Source organism: Thunnus albacares, chromosome 9, assembly GCF_914725855.1.
Source record: "Thunnus albacares chromosome 9, fThuAlb1.1, whole genome shotgun sequence".
NCBI classification, from domain to species: domain Eukaryota; kingdom Metazoa; phylum Chordata; class Actinopteri; order Scombriformes; family Scombridae; genus Thunnus; species Thunnus albacares.
Genome location: NC_058114.1, coordinates 22018452 through 22040240, shown reverse-complemented (window position 1 = coordinate 22040240; position 21789 = coordinate 22018452). Strand labels below are relative to the sequence as shown.

Genomic DNA, 21789 nt, shown 5'->3' with positions numbered 1-21789 from the left:
CTAGTAAATATCCTACAGCTATAGTCACTGGTTACATTGCATATAAAACTATGTTAGAAATTAGCTCCAGCTACACCAGCTACAGCACTAAAATGCTGTTTTGCTGTCATTATATTAATCCAATGATATAACACTGCAAGGGGCCATTCTGCTGCCTAAGAATACTTTTACTTTTAATACTTTCAATAAATTTTCCTGCTAATGCATTTACTTTTACCCAAATTAAAAATATGAATGCAGGATTTGTAATGGGGTATTTTTATAGTGTGTTCTTGCTAGCTAGCTCTGAAACAAACAGAGAGGGACTTTCCAATCCCAAATTTTGCAGGATTAGCAAATCAATACAATTTGACATTTAGATGATAAACCAAAACCATCAGTACAGCTTTGGAAATAGCAACAGGCTGAAGAATTGTTTAACATCGGCGGTTTTCAGTCTTGAGTGCCTTCTACTTGTCAAAATGTTAATCTGGGTATCCGATTCAAGTGCACACTGTATGTGGACTGCACTTAACCTTCATGTCCATCTGTACAAAATTGAGGAAGCTTGTATGGCACCTTGTGTTAGTCCACTCTGGAGAAGCTAGCTGTTAGCGAGCGTGGCTAATCTATGGGTTGGCACAGGCCCAGTGCGTGGCCATGTGTTCCTGCAGAGAGCACCATTCCCCCAGGAGCTGCTGTCAGCACAAACTCAGGAAACAGTTATACTGTTCATATTTTTACAAGCTGCCTCTATGTGCAGCTAAAGTGAATCATAAGCTAATCATTGCCAGCTGCCCCCGGCCATGCTCTCACTAGTCTCTCGCTAGCAAGCTACTCAGGCTGGAGGTATGAGGGGAATCTTTCATATGCCACATTAATCTCTCCCCCGATATTCATCTTCACTGACCATCCAGCATTACTCTCCTTTTTCCAGCCGGGCCCACCCACTTCTGTCCCGCTGCAGTGAGAGAGCGAGTTGACTGTTGACCTGTGATTCCTGAAGGTAGAGTTGGAGGGGATTTTAAGGTGAGGCTATCAGATTGATGGATTCAATCTTCTAAATATTGAGAAGGGTGAGGGGCTTTGGAGAGTGTAGAGAGATCAGTATACTCTTGTGTGCTCTCTACTATTGCACAGTGATGTGACCTATGTGACCTCTCCTGCAATGTCAGGGGGGAGATGTTGATGTGAGGATTTTTTAAAGGGAGGAGTTTATGAGAACTTTGTTGGGAATGGTGTAGTGGGCGCAGCTCGGTGACTTTGACTTGAGTGGCTCGGTGCGTTTCTCTATGAGTAATATGGGAGAGCTGATGTCATTGTGGGAATGAGGTTTGTTCAGCACTTAAGTTCCTGACTCCAGCCTCAGAAATGCTACGACAAGAAGATAAAAGGCACATTCCAACTTAAAGCCACATGCAAGACCAGACAAAATAAGTTGTACTCAGGTGCACGGGCATCAACGTCATCATTACTGGAGTGCAACTGTTGCCCGGAAACATCAGTTTCTTATATTAAAGAGGGGCTGCCCTTGCCGACTTGGCTCTTTGCAAGGAGGCATGATGGGATGGAAAGAAACTTTAAGATTCATGAGCAGTTCTGCTCTTCTCCTCGTTCGTCTTCCCTTCACCTGCATCTAACTGTCCCACTAGGGAGCAGGGATCAGACCTTGTCCTCCACATACCCGAAGTTCTCCCACAAACACCCTGTGCCTTCCCTCTCATCTCCCTCCTTTGCAGCCGACGATTAAGCCTCTCTGATGGATGATGGGGGCTTCTTTGGCGCAGATCGGTGGGAACACTTCTGGTTCTGGTTAGCAGGCTAAAGCTGTGCTTGAGAGACAGACTGCAGCATCCTGGCTAAAGCTAAGCTAAAGCTAAGCCAGCCCTGCAGGCCCCAGAGTGAAGAGCACAGCCAGGGCTCTGGATATTTTTGGGGCCCTGAAAGCTCTCTGTTAGTCCCAGAAAGATAACTGCCCCAAACACAAAAGGATCCATCCTTAATCGCCATCCTTATGGGAGGAATTTGACAGTAAATCAACTGAATCTTTTCTTTGAGTTAACCGTTTATGTAGACAGGTTAATTGAAGACTACGCATTATTAACTGAGGACCACAAAATGAGTGATTGACCACATGCTGCCATGAGCGACTACCTCAAAAATGTTTTTGTTTGGCTTGTGAGATTGACACTCATTTTCTGGATCATCGGAGAATGATAATGGCTGGGAGACAGACAGTGTAGAGTTACAAGCCGTGAACGTCCCCCTTCAGAGTAGGAACTCTTAATGTAGCTCTGTGCTGTCTCTGCCTCCACTCTAATTCAATTAGCCTGTGTCAATCACTGCCGACGTATCAAACCACCTCAGACTAATATTTGCAGAGGGGCTCTAATACCAATATGCAGGTAAAGGCAGTAGACTCTCCCCTCTGCAATTATATAACCACATATGGCCGAAGCAGTGAATGACAACATTTACCACCCATCTCTCTGTGAGCGCAGGTCGCCATGGTCGAACAGCCATCTCTATGAGAGAGGCCCTACACACACACACACACACACACACAGTCACTCACTAACACACACATGCACTCGTGCCATGCCGATCGCCAAATGTATTTTAACTGGCATATTTTAATATTAGCTTCAGAAAAATGACACTTGTATTTACAAAGTAAAAAGAGTCTAAATGGTCCATTTGAGCCAGGGTAAACACATTTAGCTATGAGGTCAGAGGCTGCCACACTAGAGGCAGGTTAGTTTGATAATTTTGTCAAAATGTTTAATGTCCTGCTAAACCGTTTGGGAAAAACAAGTGCGGCGCTGATATTGACTTTGGCAGCAGCCTGTATACTCAAGGCTTTAAACATGTAAATCAAATGCTCCATCTTCAGGCAAATGTAAGTAGACGTTTCATGCCCGGCTAGTTGTAGCTCCTGCCACAAGTCGCTTTTTAACTCCTCACCCCGCCCTCCGTCTATACTCAGTGATGAACAGATAGAGCACTACAGTGTATGTGTATGTACGCATTCATGAGAGCTTTTGGGTCAAACATCTTGATTTGATGAAATCTGTAAATTTGGAAATTGCTGCGATTTTAATGCAGCGTTGTCATCGCATCACAAGTATGCAGAAGCTTTAGGTGGGAAAGCAAAGGTATACATTAAGAAGGGAGATTACTTATTTGGTGTAATAGGTACTTATGTTACATATGTACGCAAGGACCGCTAACCACACACACATATGCACATCAACACGCACTTGTAGGCATGCAGGGATCCACATTTACCCACACAACATGTTCAGATGTTCTTCATCAAGCACCTAAAGGAATGGACTCAAGTCTCACATCCAATATGTCACCCTGCCCGTGTAACCGCTGTTACAGCATCCCCTACTCAGGTCCTTTTCACTTTCCATTCCTCTCTTCACGCTGGTAATTGTGCATGCCGCCGAGAAAGAGGCACTGAAACCGCAAGGTAATTTTGACGGCGTTCTCCTTCTGCTTTCAAGCCTTGAAACAACACATCACCTTCCAGATGCTTCCAGGCCGACCTGACGTCTCTGAGCCGCGCTCGGACGTTTACATCCAGACGGTTTCAACCGCTGCACTGTTTGTGCTGGAAGTCGACCGGTCTGCTGTGCCTCACACTCCAATCACAAGCAATCATGTGTGTTTCCTGGATTACTATATGTAAACTCCTCTCACTCACACACACTCCCACACACAGAGACACACACAAGCACAAAAGCATGCACGGCTCGAGTAAGAAAGCCATCAAATCTCGTTCTGTCATATGCCGATGCTGTATATACTCCCATAAAAGTGTATATACACACACAGACACCCAAAGAGCGGACCACAGAGTTAAAAGAAAGTGTGTTTATGTAACACGATCACTTTTGTAACAGGGTTTATGATGCTTGATTCCATCCACTCTTTCTCAATGTTATTAAACTGTAAAAGACTGTTTTCCTTCTCTACCTCCCTGGTTTTCGGCACATTGTTTAGTACAGTACACACTGTGCCTCCTGACGACACTCGGGCTCTGTAACTCTGCTCGGCTGGATCTTTGGGGAAATCATCGGCACTAATAGGAAACATGCTGTGCCTCACACACACACACACACACACACACACACACACACACACACACACACACACACACACACATACACATATACACATACACACATACTCAAAGATAGGAAAACACATTTACATGAAAAGAGTTGTCCATCCCTGTTAAAGTGTCCTAGAGCAAGAAAGCTGCAGGTTTTCTATGCACTCTGGTGAGATGTGTGCATGTTGGTACCTCTTGTAAGAGGCAGCGTTGTGAAAATGTGTTTCAGTACAGTTTATGACTAATTAGTGTATTCTTGTTATAGTCAATTAATTCCACTGAACATAAACACATTTTTGTCTGTGCTAAAGATGTAGAAATACTGGCACACTCATTAAATAATACTAAAATAGCCTTCAGTTTAATTGCCTTCTCTTTGAAAGTATCCCAAGACGTAAAGACTGCCTCAGTAATGTGGAAGATGCTCTGTCTTTTGAAGTTGTATAATTTAACACAGCTTATTGTTTGTATTTGATGTATGATCCATTTACAAATTAAGTGTATACAGTATATGGTACTATGTAAAGATTATACAATATAAATTGTTTGGTTATATTTTCTGTTTGCAGGGAGAACCTGATGATTCTTGTCCTTTGAACTCACAACTTTAGTTTTTTTGTTTGTTAAATAAACACTAAAAGATGATCCCATTACACTGCTTTGACAGTTTATTCTCATTAAAGTGTGAATCATGTCCGGCCAAGCGGTTTGGTCATCGTGCCGGGGCTGTCGTATCCAGTAGAGATGGGAGACCTTATGAATACTGATTCGAGTGCCAGAAATAGAGCTGGTGATGTGTCACGCTGACCCTGTGGTGACCAGCACAGCCCCTCTTCCCATGAGGGAAGTCTTAGGGGTTGTGGAGTTCAGTTTGTTTCCAGTAAGATGGCCAAATGGGTTTGTCAGCAGGACCAAGAGGTTTAACCTAACATGACCTAAGTGGGTTCGCCCTGTGGTTCTGCCTGGGTCCAGGATGATAAATAGGTGAAAAACAATGGAAACACAGTGGGTCAAAATCAGTGTGAGGATTATACTATCATCAGCGTGATTAATAGAGTAAGAAAGTCCAACTGACCTCTGTGTGTTTGTATAGTTATGAGGATACTTACATGTTAGAACTAGTCACATGCAATAATTTCTGTTTTGTTTGTGACAAAGTGGGCGTATTTTTCAGTGAAGACGTTGCTCTTGTTCATCTTTATACCCCCAGGTTTTATAGCTCATATTTATGAATTTACTCCAGAGGGCAGTCAGAAGAAGTTTTGGTCATGTGACAGCACTGTGACAAAGCTTTACATGACTGTTTGTAGCATTTTCCATTCATTCATTAGAAAATGTTCACAGTTACCAAATTAAATGTTTATATTTACCGCCCATCTGGTACACTTATTATACTCACACCCTTACCAGTGACCCAGAGCGTCAGAGTGACACATCTCGACAGTTGAATACATCCTTAATATACTGTACATCTGTGGATGACTCACCCGTCTCTTGTGCCATCCATGGCAGCCAGCGGGGACAGGTGATGAGGGCTGCCGAGGTCTCGGTCCAATCGGTGTTGTCGGGAGGGTAGGTCAGCGGCGGAGGCGGGGGCAGAGTTGGGGGTAGGGGAGAGGAGCTCCACTGAGGCACTGTGATGGGGGGTGCTGGAGCCAGCGTACAGGCCTGAAAGACAAACAAAGCTAATTTAGTAAATGTGCCAAATAAACTCGAGGCCCTGCACTCCATCTTTCCTTTGAGCAAATTAAAAGCCATTTCATGGCAACGGGATTTTGTTTTGACAACCTTTATCCAATCAGAGAGCTTTGTAAAATAAAATGTTCTGTGTTTGTGCTGTTTGTAATTAAGGGTACATTGTTTGTGCTGCCACGGGGATTGGCCTCGGTTGTCCTTTGAGCTGTTTGTTCTTATTACACAATAATAAACTAAAACATTACATGTGTTCGAACAGTGACTTTGAACAGTAGGGCATTTTAAAGGAGGAATAAGGTTACTGGGTAGCCTCTGTAATGTGTTTGTGTGTGTATGTGTGTATGTGTGTGTGTTTGTGTGTGTGTGTGTGTGTGTATGTGTATGTGTGTGTTTGTGAGTGTGTGTTTGTGTGTGTGTGTGTGTGTGTGCATGTTGATGCTCACCAGTACATTTATGTGGTACTAGTTCTGCTCAAGCACTCTTGGCTTTCTCCTTCTTTTAGCTACTTTCTCGCTAATCCTACAGTTGGTTACACGCTATTCAGATCTGTTAGCTGCTTTAGCTTAGCAGTTAAGCTAAGCAGGTAGCGTTGGTTTCTCTCTCTCCCTCTCACTCTCCTGCTCTCTCTTGCTCAGTGTGTCATATGTGTAGCTATTCCTCTGCCTCCTTTGATAATGGTACATGTAATAAATGTAGTTTATTTGCCGTGTTGGAGGCAAGGCTCAGTGAATTGGAAGCCTGACTCCATACCATGGGAACTCAATCACTAGCTACTGTAGTTAGCCAGCCCCCAGTAGCCAGTGAGGACTGACCCAGCATAGCTCCCAGTGTAGCTCCTTCTCTCCCCCAGCAGTTCCCGAGATGCCAGGAAGCCAGGGTGGCTGGGTCACTGTCTGAAGGAAGATTTACCCTAAGCAGGAGCCCACGGTTCACCACCAACCAGTTCATGTTTCTAACATGTTCTCCCCACTCAGTGACATATCCGCTGAGAAACCAACTCTGATTATTGGCAGCTCCATAGTGAGAAATGTGAAGTTAGCAAAACTGGCAGCCATAGTCAAATGTATTTCTGCGGCCAGAGCGGGCAACACTGAATCAAATTTAAAACTGCTGGCTAAGGATAAGTGTAAATATAGTAAAATTATTATTCACGTTGGCGGTAACGACTCCTGATTACGCCAAGTGGAGGCCCCCTGCCCCTAATCTAATAAAAATTATCACCACCACTGCAATAGTACAACAAAATCACAACAAAATAGTACAACAAAGTCATCTAAAGCTGTATTAGTAAACAATAATATCAGACTATCACACTCATTTATTTTGTCTTACTGAAACCTGGCAGTGTCATGAAGAATATGTTAGCTTAAATAAATCCACTCCCCCCAAGCATATTAATACTCACACTCCTCGGACACCGACTGAGGAGGTGGAATTGCAACCATTTTCAACTCAAGCCTAATAATCAACCCTAATAACCTCAACCTAAATTTAATTATTAACTAATTATTATTAACTAAGTCATTTGTAAGCCTTGTTCTTAGTCTTTCACGCCCAACCTTTACAGCCATTTCTGATGATGATATTCTTAGCACTGCGTTTATCTCATTATCAGACTCAATTGGCTTCTTTCAGAATGTAAATAAACCCACTTTTAATCACACCCTCAACCTTGTTCTGGCATATGGCATCGGAATTGAACATTTATAGTCTTTCCACAAAATCCTATTTTATCTGACCATTACTTAATAACTTTTGAATTCCTTTTACTGGACTACATGCCATTACACAAAAATGTCCTCTCTAGATGTTTATCTGATAGTGCTGTAGCTAAATTGAAGGAAGCAATTCCAGAGAAGTGCAGTCGACAATCAGTTGTGTGACTTGCTACATAACAATAGTTTATTTGAGGATTTTCAGTCAGGATTTAGAGTGCACCATAGCACAGAGACACTGATGAAAACTACAAATGAATGACTTGCATTGGACAAAGGATTTCTCTGTATTTGTCTTGTTAGATCTTAGTGCTGCATTTGACACCACGTTAGTGATGCACACAAAAGTTAGACATGGAGTTCCACAAGGTTCCGTGCTTGGACCGATACTATTCACCTTATACATGCTTCCTCTAGGTAATATTATTAGGAAATACTCAGATGCAGATGATACCCAATTATATTTATGAATGAAGCTAGATGAAACCAATCAATTAACTAAACTCCAAGCATGCCTTAAGGACATAAAGACCTGGATGACCTGCAATTTTCTGCTACTAAACTCAGACAAAACTGAAGTTATTGTGCTTGGCCATAAAAACCTCAGAAACACATTATCTAATGATATAGCTACTCTGGATGGCAATACTCTGGCCTCCAGCACCACCGTAAGGAATCTGGGAGTTATCGTTGATCAGGATATGTCCTTTAACTCCCACATAAAACAAATTTCAAGGACTGCCTTTTTTCACCCATGTAACATTGCAAAAATCAGGCACATCCTCTCTCAAAAAGATGTAGAAAAACAAGTCCATGCATTTGTTACTTCTAGGTTGGATTATTGCAATTCCTTATTATCAGGCTGCCCTATCAAATCTCTAAAGTCCTCCAGCTGGTCCAGAATGCAGCTGCACGTGTACTGACAAAAACTGGAAAAAAACATATTTCTCCCATTTTAGCATCTCTACACTGGCTCCCTGTAAAATCCAGAATAGAATTTAAAATCCTTCACCTCACCTACAAAGCCCTTAAGCACCATCATATCTTAAAGAGTTCATAGTACCCTATTACCCCACTAAATGGTAAATGCTAAATGTACCTCATTTATATAGCGCCTTTCTAGTCTTCTGACCACTCATAGGGCTTTTACACTACAAGTCACATTCACCCATTAGCACACACATTCGTGTGCTGATGGCAGAGGCTGCCATGCAAGGTGCCTGCTCATCAGGAGGAGTTTTCTAATCTTTCACGCATACATTCACACACCGATGGAACAGACTTCGGGAGCAATGGGATTCAGTATCTTGCCCAAGGACACTTCCAAGGACATGTGGACTGGAGGAGCTGGGAATCAGCCACCAATCCTCTGATTAGTGGACATCCCACTCTGCCTCCTGAGCCACAGTTGCTCCTAGAACCCGGCGCTCCCACAATGTAGGCTTACTTGTTCCTAGAGTCTCCAAACATAGAATGGGAGGCAGAGCCTTCAACTATCAGGCTCCTCATTATGGGTCTGGGAGGCAGACACCCTTCTCTCCGTTTAAGAGTAGGCTTAAAACTTTCCTTTTTGATAAAGCTTATAGTTAGGGCTGGCCAGGCTCACCTTGGACCAGCCCCTACTTATGCTGCTATGGGCCTAAACTGTCAGGGGACTTCCCATGATACACTGAGCTCCTCTCTTCTCCTCTCCCTCTCCATCTGTATGCATTCACTCCCCATTAATGCATTATGGATCGCCTGCTGCTTGTGGCTGTGGACCACCTGCTGTCCCCTTGGTCCAGCTTGACGCCCAATGCTACTACTATTATTATTAGTCATATTTGTCAACTGCTACCACTATCATTATTAGTCATATTTATATTATCATTGTTGTTGTTACTGTGCTTCTCTGTGTCTCTCTTTCCCCCTCCCCCTCCTTCTTTCTCTCTCAACCCAACTGGTCAAGGCAGATGGCCAACCACATAGATCCTGGTTCTGCTTGAGGTTTCTCCCCATTAAAGGGGAGTGTCACCAAGTGCTTGCTCATCAGGGAATGTTGGTGCTCTGTAAATTAAAGAGTATGGTCTAGACCTGCTCTATGTGAAATGTGCCCTGAGATAACATTTGTTGTGATTTGGCACTATATAAATAAAACTGACTTGACTTGACATGTCAGTACATGCAGGCAGGTATATTTAAGTGTGATGGTATAGTAAACCTGATGTACTTCTGCATGTGCACAGCTCCATATCATACTTCAAATGATATGTGTGCATAACAGCCATTAGTGTTTTTGTTGGGCAACTAAACTTATTTACTTGGGATAATACAATTACATTTCATATTTCATTCAGGGACATGTAAATTCAAATCATTTTGATCTGTTTTAGGTTCCCACACACTGCTGAAAATGTATAGCGCAAGTGAATGGTATAATTACCTTGGTTCAGTATTGAAAGTTCAGTCCCAGTATGTCCACTGTGTCTTTCACTTTTTGATCATTGTGTTTTTCTAAATTATGTTTGATTTACATTTTGTTGATTCAGTGGTCTGTGGGGGGGCAACATTTTCTTCTAAGGCTGGCTGTATGTTGCCAACTTTTTCTACTGTTTCAACACTGATTCATTTTTCCTTTTCAGAATGTGCTGCAAACTAGGGCTGCAACTAATGATTATTGTCATTATTGATTAATGTTATTTATTCATTCCTTTAATTTTGTAGTAAAAAATACCCATCGCAAGTTCCCAAAGCCCCAAGGTGACGTCTTACAGTAAATTTCTTGTTTTGCTCGACCAACACTCCAAAACCCAAAGGTATTTATTTTGCAATCAAAAACAGAGAAAATCAGAAAATCTTCTCATTTGAGAAGCTGGAACCAGCAAAAGTTTATAATTTCAAACTGTGCATGAGTCTAATAGTCTATGGAGCTGCACTTGGAAATGTCACTCAACAAATCTGCTGTAATACATCTGGCCTTTCCATAAATTCTACTGACTGTATTAAACAAACCAGATAAAAGTAGTTAATTAGTGAGCTTTAGAGGTGCTGATAGGTGGATTCTGTTATCTTTACACAAAGTTAGGATAACTGTTTCCCCCTGTTTCCAGTTTTTGTGCTAAGCTAAGCTAACTGGCTGCTGGCTGTAGCTTCATATTTACCAAGCAGACATGATAGTTGTATTAATCATCTCATCAAACTGTCAGAAAGAAAACAAATAAGCATATTTAACAAAATGTTGAACTATTCCTTTAAGAGAAGTTAAACTTGATCTCTAAACATCACTTCTACTCTCTATATCTTTTGCTCCATTTATCTCATGATTTCTTTCCCAGCATCCATGAGGAGAGCAGCATGCTGACTGTCTGGGGCAGTTACCAGCAACAAGAAGAGAAGATAGGGGGAGATGAAAGAAAGAGAAAAGATCGGTGCTCCTGGTTTTGCCTTTTTCAGTCCCAGCTGTTCTCAAGTGGAAGCATGCCGAGGCCTGATCGGACAGCACTCTGAAATGGTTACAAGCTTGATTCATTACCCCCAAATCATCAATCACAGACCTTAAATGTTTTCCCCTTTAGCCCCAACATCTGCTACCAGACTGGCAAAACAGTCGACAAATAATGGCTGTGATTGCCTCAATTTCATCGCTAGTTCCTTGCAGTTGGAGAGAGAGAGGATCTGATGGCACTCTTTTAAGAGTTAGGAGAGGATTATGTTCTGTAGATGTTGCAGATTGGCCCTGAAAGGCTTCTAGTCCAGTTCAGGAAGAAAGCTCTGTGTGAGAAGGAGATGGAGAGGGATATCAACCACTCAGCATAACAGCAGGAGCATGTAAACCTCTGCACTAAAAATGATGATGAGTCCTTCCTCTGGTTAATCAGGGAACACACTAATTACACTCTATAAAACAGAGAGGGGCTTCTCGTAAGTCTTGCTGCAGCCATGTGAATAAGAGCAGAAGTATAACAGGGTAACAGGAAAACAAGTCAAGCTCTGACTGGAACCATGACTCATTTTCTGCTCCACAAGTGTTAATGATGGGATGCCTGCCCACTTTGCTCCACCTCTTCATGCATCTTATTGGCCCTTGAATAAAGTGAAACTCATGTAAATGGAGATCCTGAATGCCAACCTGCAACATCTTTGCTGGCCTTGGATAACACCGCATCCTTGAATGCTTTGGCATCAGCTTACGAACGAGCTCCTCCGGGCTTTCAAACATTTACAACAAGAGAGCAAGCTCAGAAACAGAGGGTGGCCGAGGGTAGAAAGCCAAGACTCAAAGGCCCGGTTCGACATTCAAAGACAAGTTGAGCGTTTACAGTCATCAACGGTGCGCTGAGTTCCAGCAACAATAACTGAGAGCGACAGGGAGCCTGGATGGGGTACAGGCAGAAAACAAGGACAGATGTGTCCATAAACTGAGGAAGCTGCGGGGCATCTCTCTTGTCTTTAAGATTGTTACAGTCTATTTATCACTCTCTTGTTCCCAATCCAAAGTGGTGAAGACTCTTGGTGACGGTCAAATTCATCAATTAGAGAAATGGAAGTTTAAAGGCCACATGTGATGAAAAAAAGTTTCCGTTTGTAGTGGTTGCTAATGGTTTTTGCAGTCTTTTACAGGTTAACATGATATGGATATGGAATACAAACCAAACAAACAAAAGAGAGAGGTTGTAACACTTCCTTCTAAACTTAAGTAACCAACAGTACAGTCCAAGGACTAAACTGTTGATATAACATGCATATAATCAATAAAAGATTACTTATAGTGGAGTTATTATATGCACCGCAAGTATGATTTTCACTGCACAAAATGACCAAAATACATCTGCAGGAATGTTGACATGGTTGTTGATTACCACCAATGACTCGGTGATTGCTTTGCCAGGTGTTGGGATTTTTGGCGGTCAGACTTCATTTGCTGGCCTTTTCTCCTGTTTTGGAACAAATACTCCCTGGCCATGGATATTCTGAAATGCAGCCAGTCTCTTGCACTCACATTTTGAATTGCTCAACCACAGAGGACGGTGCTACTACTGGTGTCATGTGGCATTTTGTATTCAAGCCAAAGCAAATGATTAAGTGGTATTACTTGTTAAAATGTATTTCTATTGAACTTATGCGGTAATTAAAATTATAAAAAGTCGCAAACAGAAGGTGGTGTAAGAAAGAGACCTCATTTGTTCTTGACAGAGGTATCAGATTACTTAATGCCTTCATAAGGGAAAGAGTTTACATTATCAGGGTGTTGGATAACAGCAGCATCTTGTGTGCACCTGTGAAGATGTCTTGGCCCAGCCCTGGAGAACGTCCATCTTTGCCGTTGTAGAGGTGCTGTGAGGGGGCAGAGCCCTGGAGGTGCTGCATGGACAGACAGTCACTCAAGACGTCCGGCTCCAGGTGAGGGCACGGCCGAAGCTGTCAATCACAAACATAGGAATAGACGTCATGATATTTACAAGAAATGATGGTTAGTCATTTACTAAGAACTCCATCTGTTTTGCAAGATTACACAACCTACAGTAAGAACAAAAACAGCTTCAGTTTTGCTTATTTGTACATTGGACTCTATGTAGAGTGTGTTTTTTCATGTTTTCTCTTTTTGCAATAATGTGATTGTAATGTTAATTTGAAACAGTAACTCAGCAAATGAGAATACATTATCAGTCAGGGAGAACCAGAGGAAAGATCATACACTCCCTTTTGAGTCATGTGTTGGCATTGAACATGGTGGGTAAGTGATCACTGTACCAACTCAGAGCCAGTGCAAGATTGCTTCTGTTTCTCTCACTGCCAATAGTAATGGGGACAACTGAAGACACATTTCAGCTGGAGAGTCGATCACACGCCACGCAGAAGAAACCTAAAGCTAAGGAAACTAATGTCAGTTGGAGAAATGGGACATCTGTCTTATGGATCAGTGGAACAGCTGACCTCTGTTGTATACATCAGTGGATTTATCTGCAATAAAACATTACAGTTACTGAGGTACCTGCCAGGACTGCACTAACAGCCACATCTTTCCTTTCCTCGGGAGATTTACCTTCAAAGACACTGTTAAGTCACGACAGGGATCGGGATAGTAGTATAGCTGTTTATCAGCGGTAGGCAGAAAGACAGTGTAATGCAGCAAGGCTGGCCAGAAGTATGACACCAACTGGAGAACTGGGACTCTACCAAAAGTCAAAATGGCATCTGCTTTGGCTCCAATATCAGATGACTATTTAGATATTCCGTGTTTTTCTTATCCTCAACAAATCCAATGAATCCAAGATCAATGCCAACAATGAATTAAATCAACACCAGTGCAGCTTGTGAAGCAAAAACCTAAAATAGCTAATTCCTCTGTGCCATAGACCTCCATTTTTGTCCAAAAACTAATAAAACACATCAGTGAGCCACAATGTTGCAATGGGTGACATGTTCCTGCATCATGTATTTGGTAATTTGTCATTGGCATAACATTTTGTAATTTGTGGTATGTTGTGTATTTTGGAGAATGTGATTGAAAATCTACCCACTTCACATTATTATTAAACAAATATATCAGCCATATTCCATGACCTTTTTTACTTCTCAATATACGTCAAAAATATGTCGAAAATGCGTCGAAAATGCGTCAACAGCTATATATTAGCAAGCTAATGTTAGTTTTGTCAGTTAGCTACATAATAGTTATACCTTGAAGTCACTTGGTGTAAACAATTAATTAATCAACTAATTAATCTTCATTCATTTACTCTTTATGTTTTATTTACAAAGAACATGTATCCTGTTTTAATTCAGTGGTGTGTTAATCTCCACTTAGCAATAACTTACATTATAACTAGACTCATTTCGAACTTAACAGCTGGTGAAATCTGCTCCTAATTACTGACTCCGATGTAGGTTTAGTTTGTCAGAAAATCAAAATGTATTTTTGTCATCGTGTTCTGATATTAAGTATCTTGACTCTAGTGTATAATAGTACGAAGTGGTAACTTTATGATGCCAAGATGTATAAAAATCTGGCACAGTTGCTGTGAGTCATTTGGATCAGTACCAGTAAAATGTAAGAAAAGTGCAGCAGTTACAGATGACAAGGTCAATTTCGCTCAACAAGATTTTTTTGTCTTCATCATGATTCCAACCCTTTCAGTCAGTCTGTCTATCTGTCAATCCTAAAATCCAGCCTTTGTTATTCCATAGAAATCAATTCCACATTTTGATTTTGTGGTTGGAGTCGCTGACATTATTCAACATTATCATTATAACAATCTACCTTCTGATTATTCCCACTAAGTTCATTGACAGCAATGAGCCAAGCAGACAGATAACTTTATCTGTGACTTACATCTTTTAAGGCCTTCCACCTTTTTGGCCACAAAAATCACCAATGATTGAACTTTTCAACATGATTTTTCTCAACGGTTTTACAGCTGGCATCCTCTACATTATAATTTCACACCTAGATACTGTATCAGTAAATGTGCATGTGCACACCCTCCTGGGGATCGTTATGAGTGCCCTGCAAAACGTTCATCACATGTAATTGGGGCTCTGTTTTCCCCACAGCAACACTCCTAACAGGCCTGCTCCAAGAGTGGAGTAAGAGCGTTTGTTTGACATTTGTCCATAACATCTTGCCACTGGGGTATTCCGCACTACAGCTTATTAACAATGCTACAAGCACACATATGTTTCCCTTTACAACTCTAAGCAAAGGAACACATCATCCAGCCTGCCACTATCCAGCCCCTTCCACAACAATGAGCCCATTCTCTCTGTTATTTACCCTCTTCCAGTCAGGGAAAGAATGGGCTTTTGACCATGAACACGATGAAATGTGGTCAAACCTGATCTATTGTCGGGGAAACGATTCTCAAAGCCGCCCCTCCTCTCCACCTCCGGCCTCCCAACCCCTAAATTAAACTAACTAGATGGATCTGTGGATAATGTGCATCAGAGCAGGACAGATTACATAAAGTGGTCTGTTTGTAAAACTTGTAGCTCTAATGTATTGACTTGTATAAGATCACAATGGAAGCTGACCAACAAAAAGATGCACAGCAGTTCTTGAGCAGGGTACAACAGTGGTGCAGTCTACATTACACACAAAGCCACACAAATGTATGCCCACTATAATTTTTTAATACATATTGAAAAATGAACCATGATAGATACTGTGAATTGAATCATTAAAAAAAATAATTTACTATGGACTTCAAGTTTGACTTTATGCAACTTTCGTTTGCTTTTATTCAGTGCTCAAAAATGAGAAAAAGACACATTTCACATGTAAACAGTGACTATATATTTTTTTGGCAAACTGACAATATGCTTCTGACAAAGTTTCCACTTGACAACACCACTGGGCTATGTATATACATATTTTTTTATACCGTTTCCCTCCCACCGTCTTACCTTTCTACGCACCTGTTGCTCTTTGGCCGAGTGGATCTTGACATGTTTGCGTAGGGAGCTGGGATCTGTGTATCGCTTGGTACAGCCAGGGATCTGACACGCGTACGGTTTCTGCAAGCAGGGAGAAAGTATTTCACATCAATTTAAAGAGTGAAACACATTTAAATTCACTTTACTGTAAGAAGGACACACAGAAAAAAGCAGGGCAGCTATAAAGAAGAAACCACAGAAATCGGGAAATTAAGGAGCAAAATGAATATACAGTAAGTATGAAATTTGTTAAAGTAAAGGCAAGGGGTAAGTCCTACCTTTCGGCTGAGAAAGGCACAGAATTTGAAGTAAGAAGAAGAGGGGAAAAGCAAGAAAAGAAAAAACAATTGATCAATTATAAAATAATGAAATATCGAATTATCTACCTGTAAGACAGGGTTTTGTTTTGTTAGTATCTGTTTCACTTGCTGCTGCATGTAGGTCTCCCTCCCCTTTCTGAAACCTCACTCCTGGTACCGACATCATCAATACTGCATGTTTAATATAAATACTTAAGATGTACCTGAAATACTCCTCTAACATAGGACATGTTTGGTTGTGATACACGAGCATTTTTTGCATTGTTAAGAATTTTTTTTTGAAAATGTAGTCATTTGAATATTGTGGCCCATGTAGAGTTAATCTTTATTAAAGTTGTATAGTGGTATTCCATACAATCAGTCTATATGTCAGTGTGTGCGCTGACATACAGGTACAGATAGGTCGTGTAGGGGGAGGCAGACAATTAGTGTAACAGAAATGGCATCTGTGAAACAACTGCACTGTCTTGGAGTTTCCTCATCATTTCACATTCCTCTCATTAACCAAGCAAATATAGCATGTAGCTCGCTGATTGAAGGATTTTTCCCTCATGGCAATTTTTTTTCATACTCTGGAATATAAGATGGCCATTAAAGTGTAAGGGGATACGCGTCTTTAATAGCTCTGCCTCCATACCTCTACCTTCTCTGTAAATAACCCATTGTTATTCTAAGACGCTTACAGTGCCACTCATCTCCGCCATGTTTGTTTTGCCAAGCAATGTACCCAATACAGTGCAGAACCTTGGGTAAAAAACTCAAGCATGACTTCTGTGTAGAATAAATATAATTAAAGCTTGAAAATGATTTTCCTCCAAAGTGTTTTTGGCAGAGCAGGCAGGCACAGCGAAGGCCTTAGCGGGGTGTTAATGTGAAGCCATAAGGATCGGGGTCCCAGATTAGCTGTATCATTTGGCCTACTGTGGAAAGAGTGGGTGGTGGAAGAAAATCCTTAACTGATTGAATAACACAAGTCCACATTCAGATTTCTACTTAAGTAAAAGTTCTGAATGATTTACTACTACAAACATGTGGCTTGCCAGTACAGGAACACACACAGGGAAAATATTCTGGAAATATAAATATTGTGAAAATAATGCTAAAACTATCTTATTTTTAATTACTGTAAGGTTTTGCAAAAAGTGGTGAAATTAAACATTAACTGATATTGACTGCTGCCATTCAAGTTAAGATTAAAAATAGCTTTTGTTATTCCATATTGTAAGAATAACCTTTCAGTGATAATTATTCAAAATGCAAAGGTTTAGTTCTCTCAGAGAGATGTACACAATATGGCACATAATGCATGTGTCCCTCCTTCTTCTGTTTCTCCCTTTATTTCTTTTAATGGAGTTTCCTTCATTTTCCATAGTAAAGGACAAAGGATAGAGGGTGTCATATGTTGTTGAGATTGTGAAGCCCTCTTGAGACAAATTTAAAATTTGGGGGTAAATAAAACAAATTAAATTCACTTAACTTGACTGGATACGGCTTTTATGGCAGAAGTGCAAAATATATACTACTACTACTTGTATTTATATTAGCACTGGTTTCATCAATTGATTAAATTCAGGTAGAGCTAGAGCTGACTCATTAGGAACTTGGCTAGAAGTGCTTCACACCGTGACCGGACCAGACCAGCACCAGTGAGTGTGTATTTTAGGGACAGATCACAGATTTCTATCTAGTATTAATCTCAAACATATAGATATTAAGAGATGATGTATATATTGAGATAGTTGATTATAATGCAAAATGTAGAGGAGAAAACTAAAGTTCTCTTCAGTACAACAAAGAACAAATATCTCAGCTGTATTTAAGTACATAAAATGAGCAAAACAACGTATTTACTTCTAAGCTGTGTTGGTGTTCGGATGGTGATAAAGTGAGGTATTGGTGGGGTTACTGAGACATGATGAGTGGCAGCGATGGCTGACTCAACCTTTCCTTTCCAGTCCCACAGGTCAGAGAAACAGGCGAAGCTCTGTCTGGGCTCGCAGCTCCGGTCCAAGTCTGTTATGGCCCAAGCTGCGACTCGGCCTAATGGAACTGATCATTTAATGATCTGTGGCGTGTCACTGCCAGTGTAGAGAAAGTGAGAATGCCACACTGCTCACTGACTGACAGCTAATTAAAGTCTAACACTGTCAAGATGTGGGAATAGGCGTTGAAGCTTGGACGACGGCACAGTTTTTAATGTCAGTGTAAAAGTGAAGCGGAGGTACAGTATGAGCAAAGGCACACACATATATGCATTTATTGCCAGTTATTCTACTAAAAATATGATGCAAGTTTTTTAATATTTCAGTTTTGCATGTAATATTTTGGTAGAAGATGCAGCCAGTATCTGACACACGCAAATATTTATAGTCCACAGTCTTACACAGCTGTCTTTTTGCAATATACTGGCCACCCAGACTATTTTAACTGTTGGCCCGGGACAGGTTAAACATTAATCTACTCTGGTGAAACATTGTGAGGTGAGACAGAGCAGAGACTTAGTTTCTGACCGTGTCCAGGTGAGTGCGCTGATGCTTGGCGCGGTCGCTGGAGTTGCTGAAAGCTTTCTGGCAGCCGGGGTGCTGGCACAGGTACGGCTTCTCTCCTGTGTGGCTCCTCAGGTGGATCTTCAGGTTCTCCAGACGTGAAAACGCTTTGTTACAGCCTTCAAACTGTGGAGGAGGGAAAACACACACGCACAAACACACAAACACACACACACACAACACAGGAACGCATGCACACACAGATACAGATACACAAACAAAGACAAACGCACTCAGACAGGTATGGACAGGACCACACAGGGAAATAAATAAAACACCCACACGCATGCACACACACATATACACGGAGAAGCACACCCACGCACATACACACGCAGAAAAAAGTAATCAATGAGTGCAAGGCTGGTAAATTCTGCTACAATGTGGGCTCTGTATATGTGTACATCTGTGACTCAGAAAGAAGCTGTCCCACTCTTTCTCTCGGTCCCTTGATCACTGCTACAGCTGTGGGAGTTCACTCTACACCACATATTCAGCACACCGGCCATGGAAAAGTGAGAGATGCTTAAGAACATGGGTGGTATAATCGCTAACATTTTTTCCAAGGCTCTTGAGTTACGCGGCCAATCCAAAGACTTTTGTTGAAAAGCACGCCCGCTTGAAAGACAGCGGCGTACATGGCAGTACACCTGCCTCAAAATTGCAGGGGAAACTGGAGTGTGCCGTACAGCGGCGGTTAATGGGCTGTAATGCATAGCATGAGATAAGTGTTCTGCTGTGTATAGCACATTAACTGACAAGTGACAGTGACTGTAAACAAGCTCATATCCAACCCAGCTTGGCCCATTTGATCCCAACCACTCAGCCAATGAGCACCACAGATTTGTTAACACATGAATGATTCACGAGGCTTCTCGCATGTCCACTCCTGCTCTTAAGCTGAAAAAGCAGCCAATTGGTGGATGAGGCGGCCCCTGTCAAGCCTCCCTACAGGGGCTGCTGTGTAAAGAGTCAGTGTATGGCTGTAGTATGGGAAGCATAGCTTAATATTACTTATATCCACCCAGATCTAATAAAATTCAGCAGCACGTTGACATCAATATACAGTTATCAGACTTAAATGTCACAGGTTAGAATAGGGGCAGTTAAGGAGCACGTATCGGGGCTCTTCTTCTGTCATCCTATCTGAGGACTCCAGATGCTTGGCTTGTAAGGCTGGTACATAAAGGAGAGGTGCACAAGACAGGTGGATGGATGAAGGTGGAGACAGAAGAGTAGGTGGTGGATGGAAGGATAAAAAAAACAGTCACCTATTAAATAATCGTTGTATAAACTGGTGAAGTAAATTCAAGCAACTATGTGAAGGATTTGATTTTACATTATCTTATGAGAAATGTGGGAGGATACTGAAAGCAAGAAATGTTTGGATTTAAGTGTGTGAAATGAAGAGTTGGATGAAAGTCTGAAACAGAGTAGTCTTCATTCTTACTTGGTCAAAAACATTAAGATGAAAACTGAGAAACAGGGAGCGATGAAAGCATTCTCTCTGGTTAAAAATATATCTCTGACTCTAACTTTAAATTTTGAAGTTCTTCCTAAAATGCCAGGCAGCATCTTTTAAGTTTCCCCACGATTATATCTTACCTAAAACAATGTCTTGCAAAGGGCTATGCTGACCTGTGCAAATACAACTTCATCCACAAACTGTTAGGAAGGCGCTATGGTCTCTACTGTCCATTGTACCCTGACCTTTAGTGAAGCCTGCTTACAACAGGTCAGGTTACGGCTAAGGAGAGAGTGACACCATTCCTCTAATGGGCCTTCAGCTTCATCTGGGCTCAATGCTCATCCCTGGTCTCCTTCATTCACTCACACAGTACAGGCAGGGCCTTCTATTCACTGAGGCTCCATTTAATATAGGCGAAACCTAAGCCAGTCATGGTAGAGCCGTGTTGGGTGACCATGCTGATCTGTGTGTGTATGTGTGTGTCTGTGTGTGTGTGTGTGTGTTTCTGTGGTTCAGTTTGGGTCTGAATCTGCTGTCTTATAGCTCCTCATGAAGTTTCTAAGACCTTTGGGTGTCTTTTCAACACTTTTTTTATTTGTCTTTGCTTTACAACAAATCATGAACTTACTAAAATGGGCAGGCAAATGTGCCTCATAGAACAAAATTTGAAATTATGTCATCCATCTGCGTAGTACATATCGTTAGTGCCAATACAAAAACATTTTCCTTTTTTTTTTTTTTTTAAATTCATCACTTTAAGGAGTACAGACATGTTTCTTTCTACAAAACCTCTGTTTCTGATTAACTAAATGAGCCAAAATTCTCAAATGCATCAGTATTTAAAATATTTATAAAGAGAATGAATTGTCAAGAAAGTCAAGGCACACATTCATTACATTGTAGAAGTTTAGAAGCCTGTATTTACATCACTGTCAGATCCAAGTAGTGTGTCCTCCTTTGTTTTTTTTATGCCATTAGTATTCACATTTGTTTTAACATAAAGCAGCTGTACAAAAACTTTACCTAAAATGAATACGTTCTAAACTTAATAAAATTATCATTTCAATTAAGAAATATATGATCAAAGAATAAATAAACTAAGAATCTGATGGTGCATTTCAATGGCAACTTTAGATACTCATTTCATACTCAAAAAGGACTGAGGTTCAACAGTCAGCACTACATGCAAGAGTAAGGTATAATTATCTATTTTTGGACTTGTGTATTGTATAGTGTGAGATAAGACAACTTGGAGTAGAAATGCCCAAAGTGACCACAGTCCACATATTTCACTACTTTACTAGACAGCAACACAAACTTGCAGTGAGGCACTGAACTGGAATGTAGCATGAAGAAAGTATCATTCAGATTTTATCAACACACGTAATATATATATATATATATATATATATATACATAGTCCAGACCTCAGCATACAGCCGTGGAAAATGTCTTCAGGAGTTCACATCGCACAATGTTGTACAGCAGAAACATATTATTCTAGAGTCGTGCCAATCAAATGTTTCGGATG

The 21789-nt window shown here is 41.1% G+C and overlaps 1 protein-coding gene across 2 annotated transcripts in view; it reads right to left on the bottom strand.

The window, feature by feature from the left end:
- LOC122988865 (zinc finger protein GLIS1) overlaps window positions 1–21789 on the bottom strand; it is a 76573-nt gene that overhangs the window by 5260 nt on the left and 49524 nt on the right. Inside the window, exons 5-8 of one of the 2 annotated variants that reach the window (XM_044361506.1) lie at window positions 18755–18916; window positions 15895–16005; window positions 12768–12909; window positions 5590–5770 (exon numbers count right to left, since the gene is read on the bottom strand). In XM_044361506.1, the coding sequence (XP_044217441.1) occupies window positions 5590–5770; window positions 12768–12909; window positions 15895–16005; window positions 18755–18916 (596 nt within the window). The remainder of the gene's footprint in view (window positions 1–5589; window positions 5771–12767; window positions 12910–15894; window positions 16006–18754; window positions 18917–21789) is intronic. The other variant, XM_044361507.1, reaches the window with a different exon arrangement.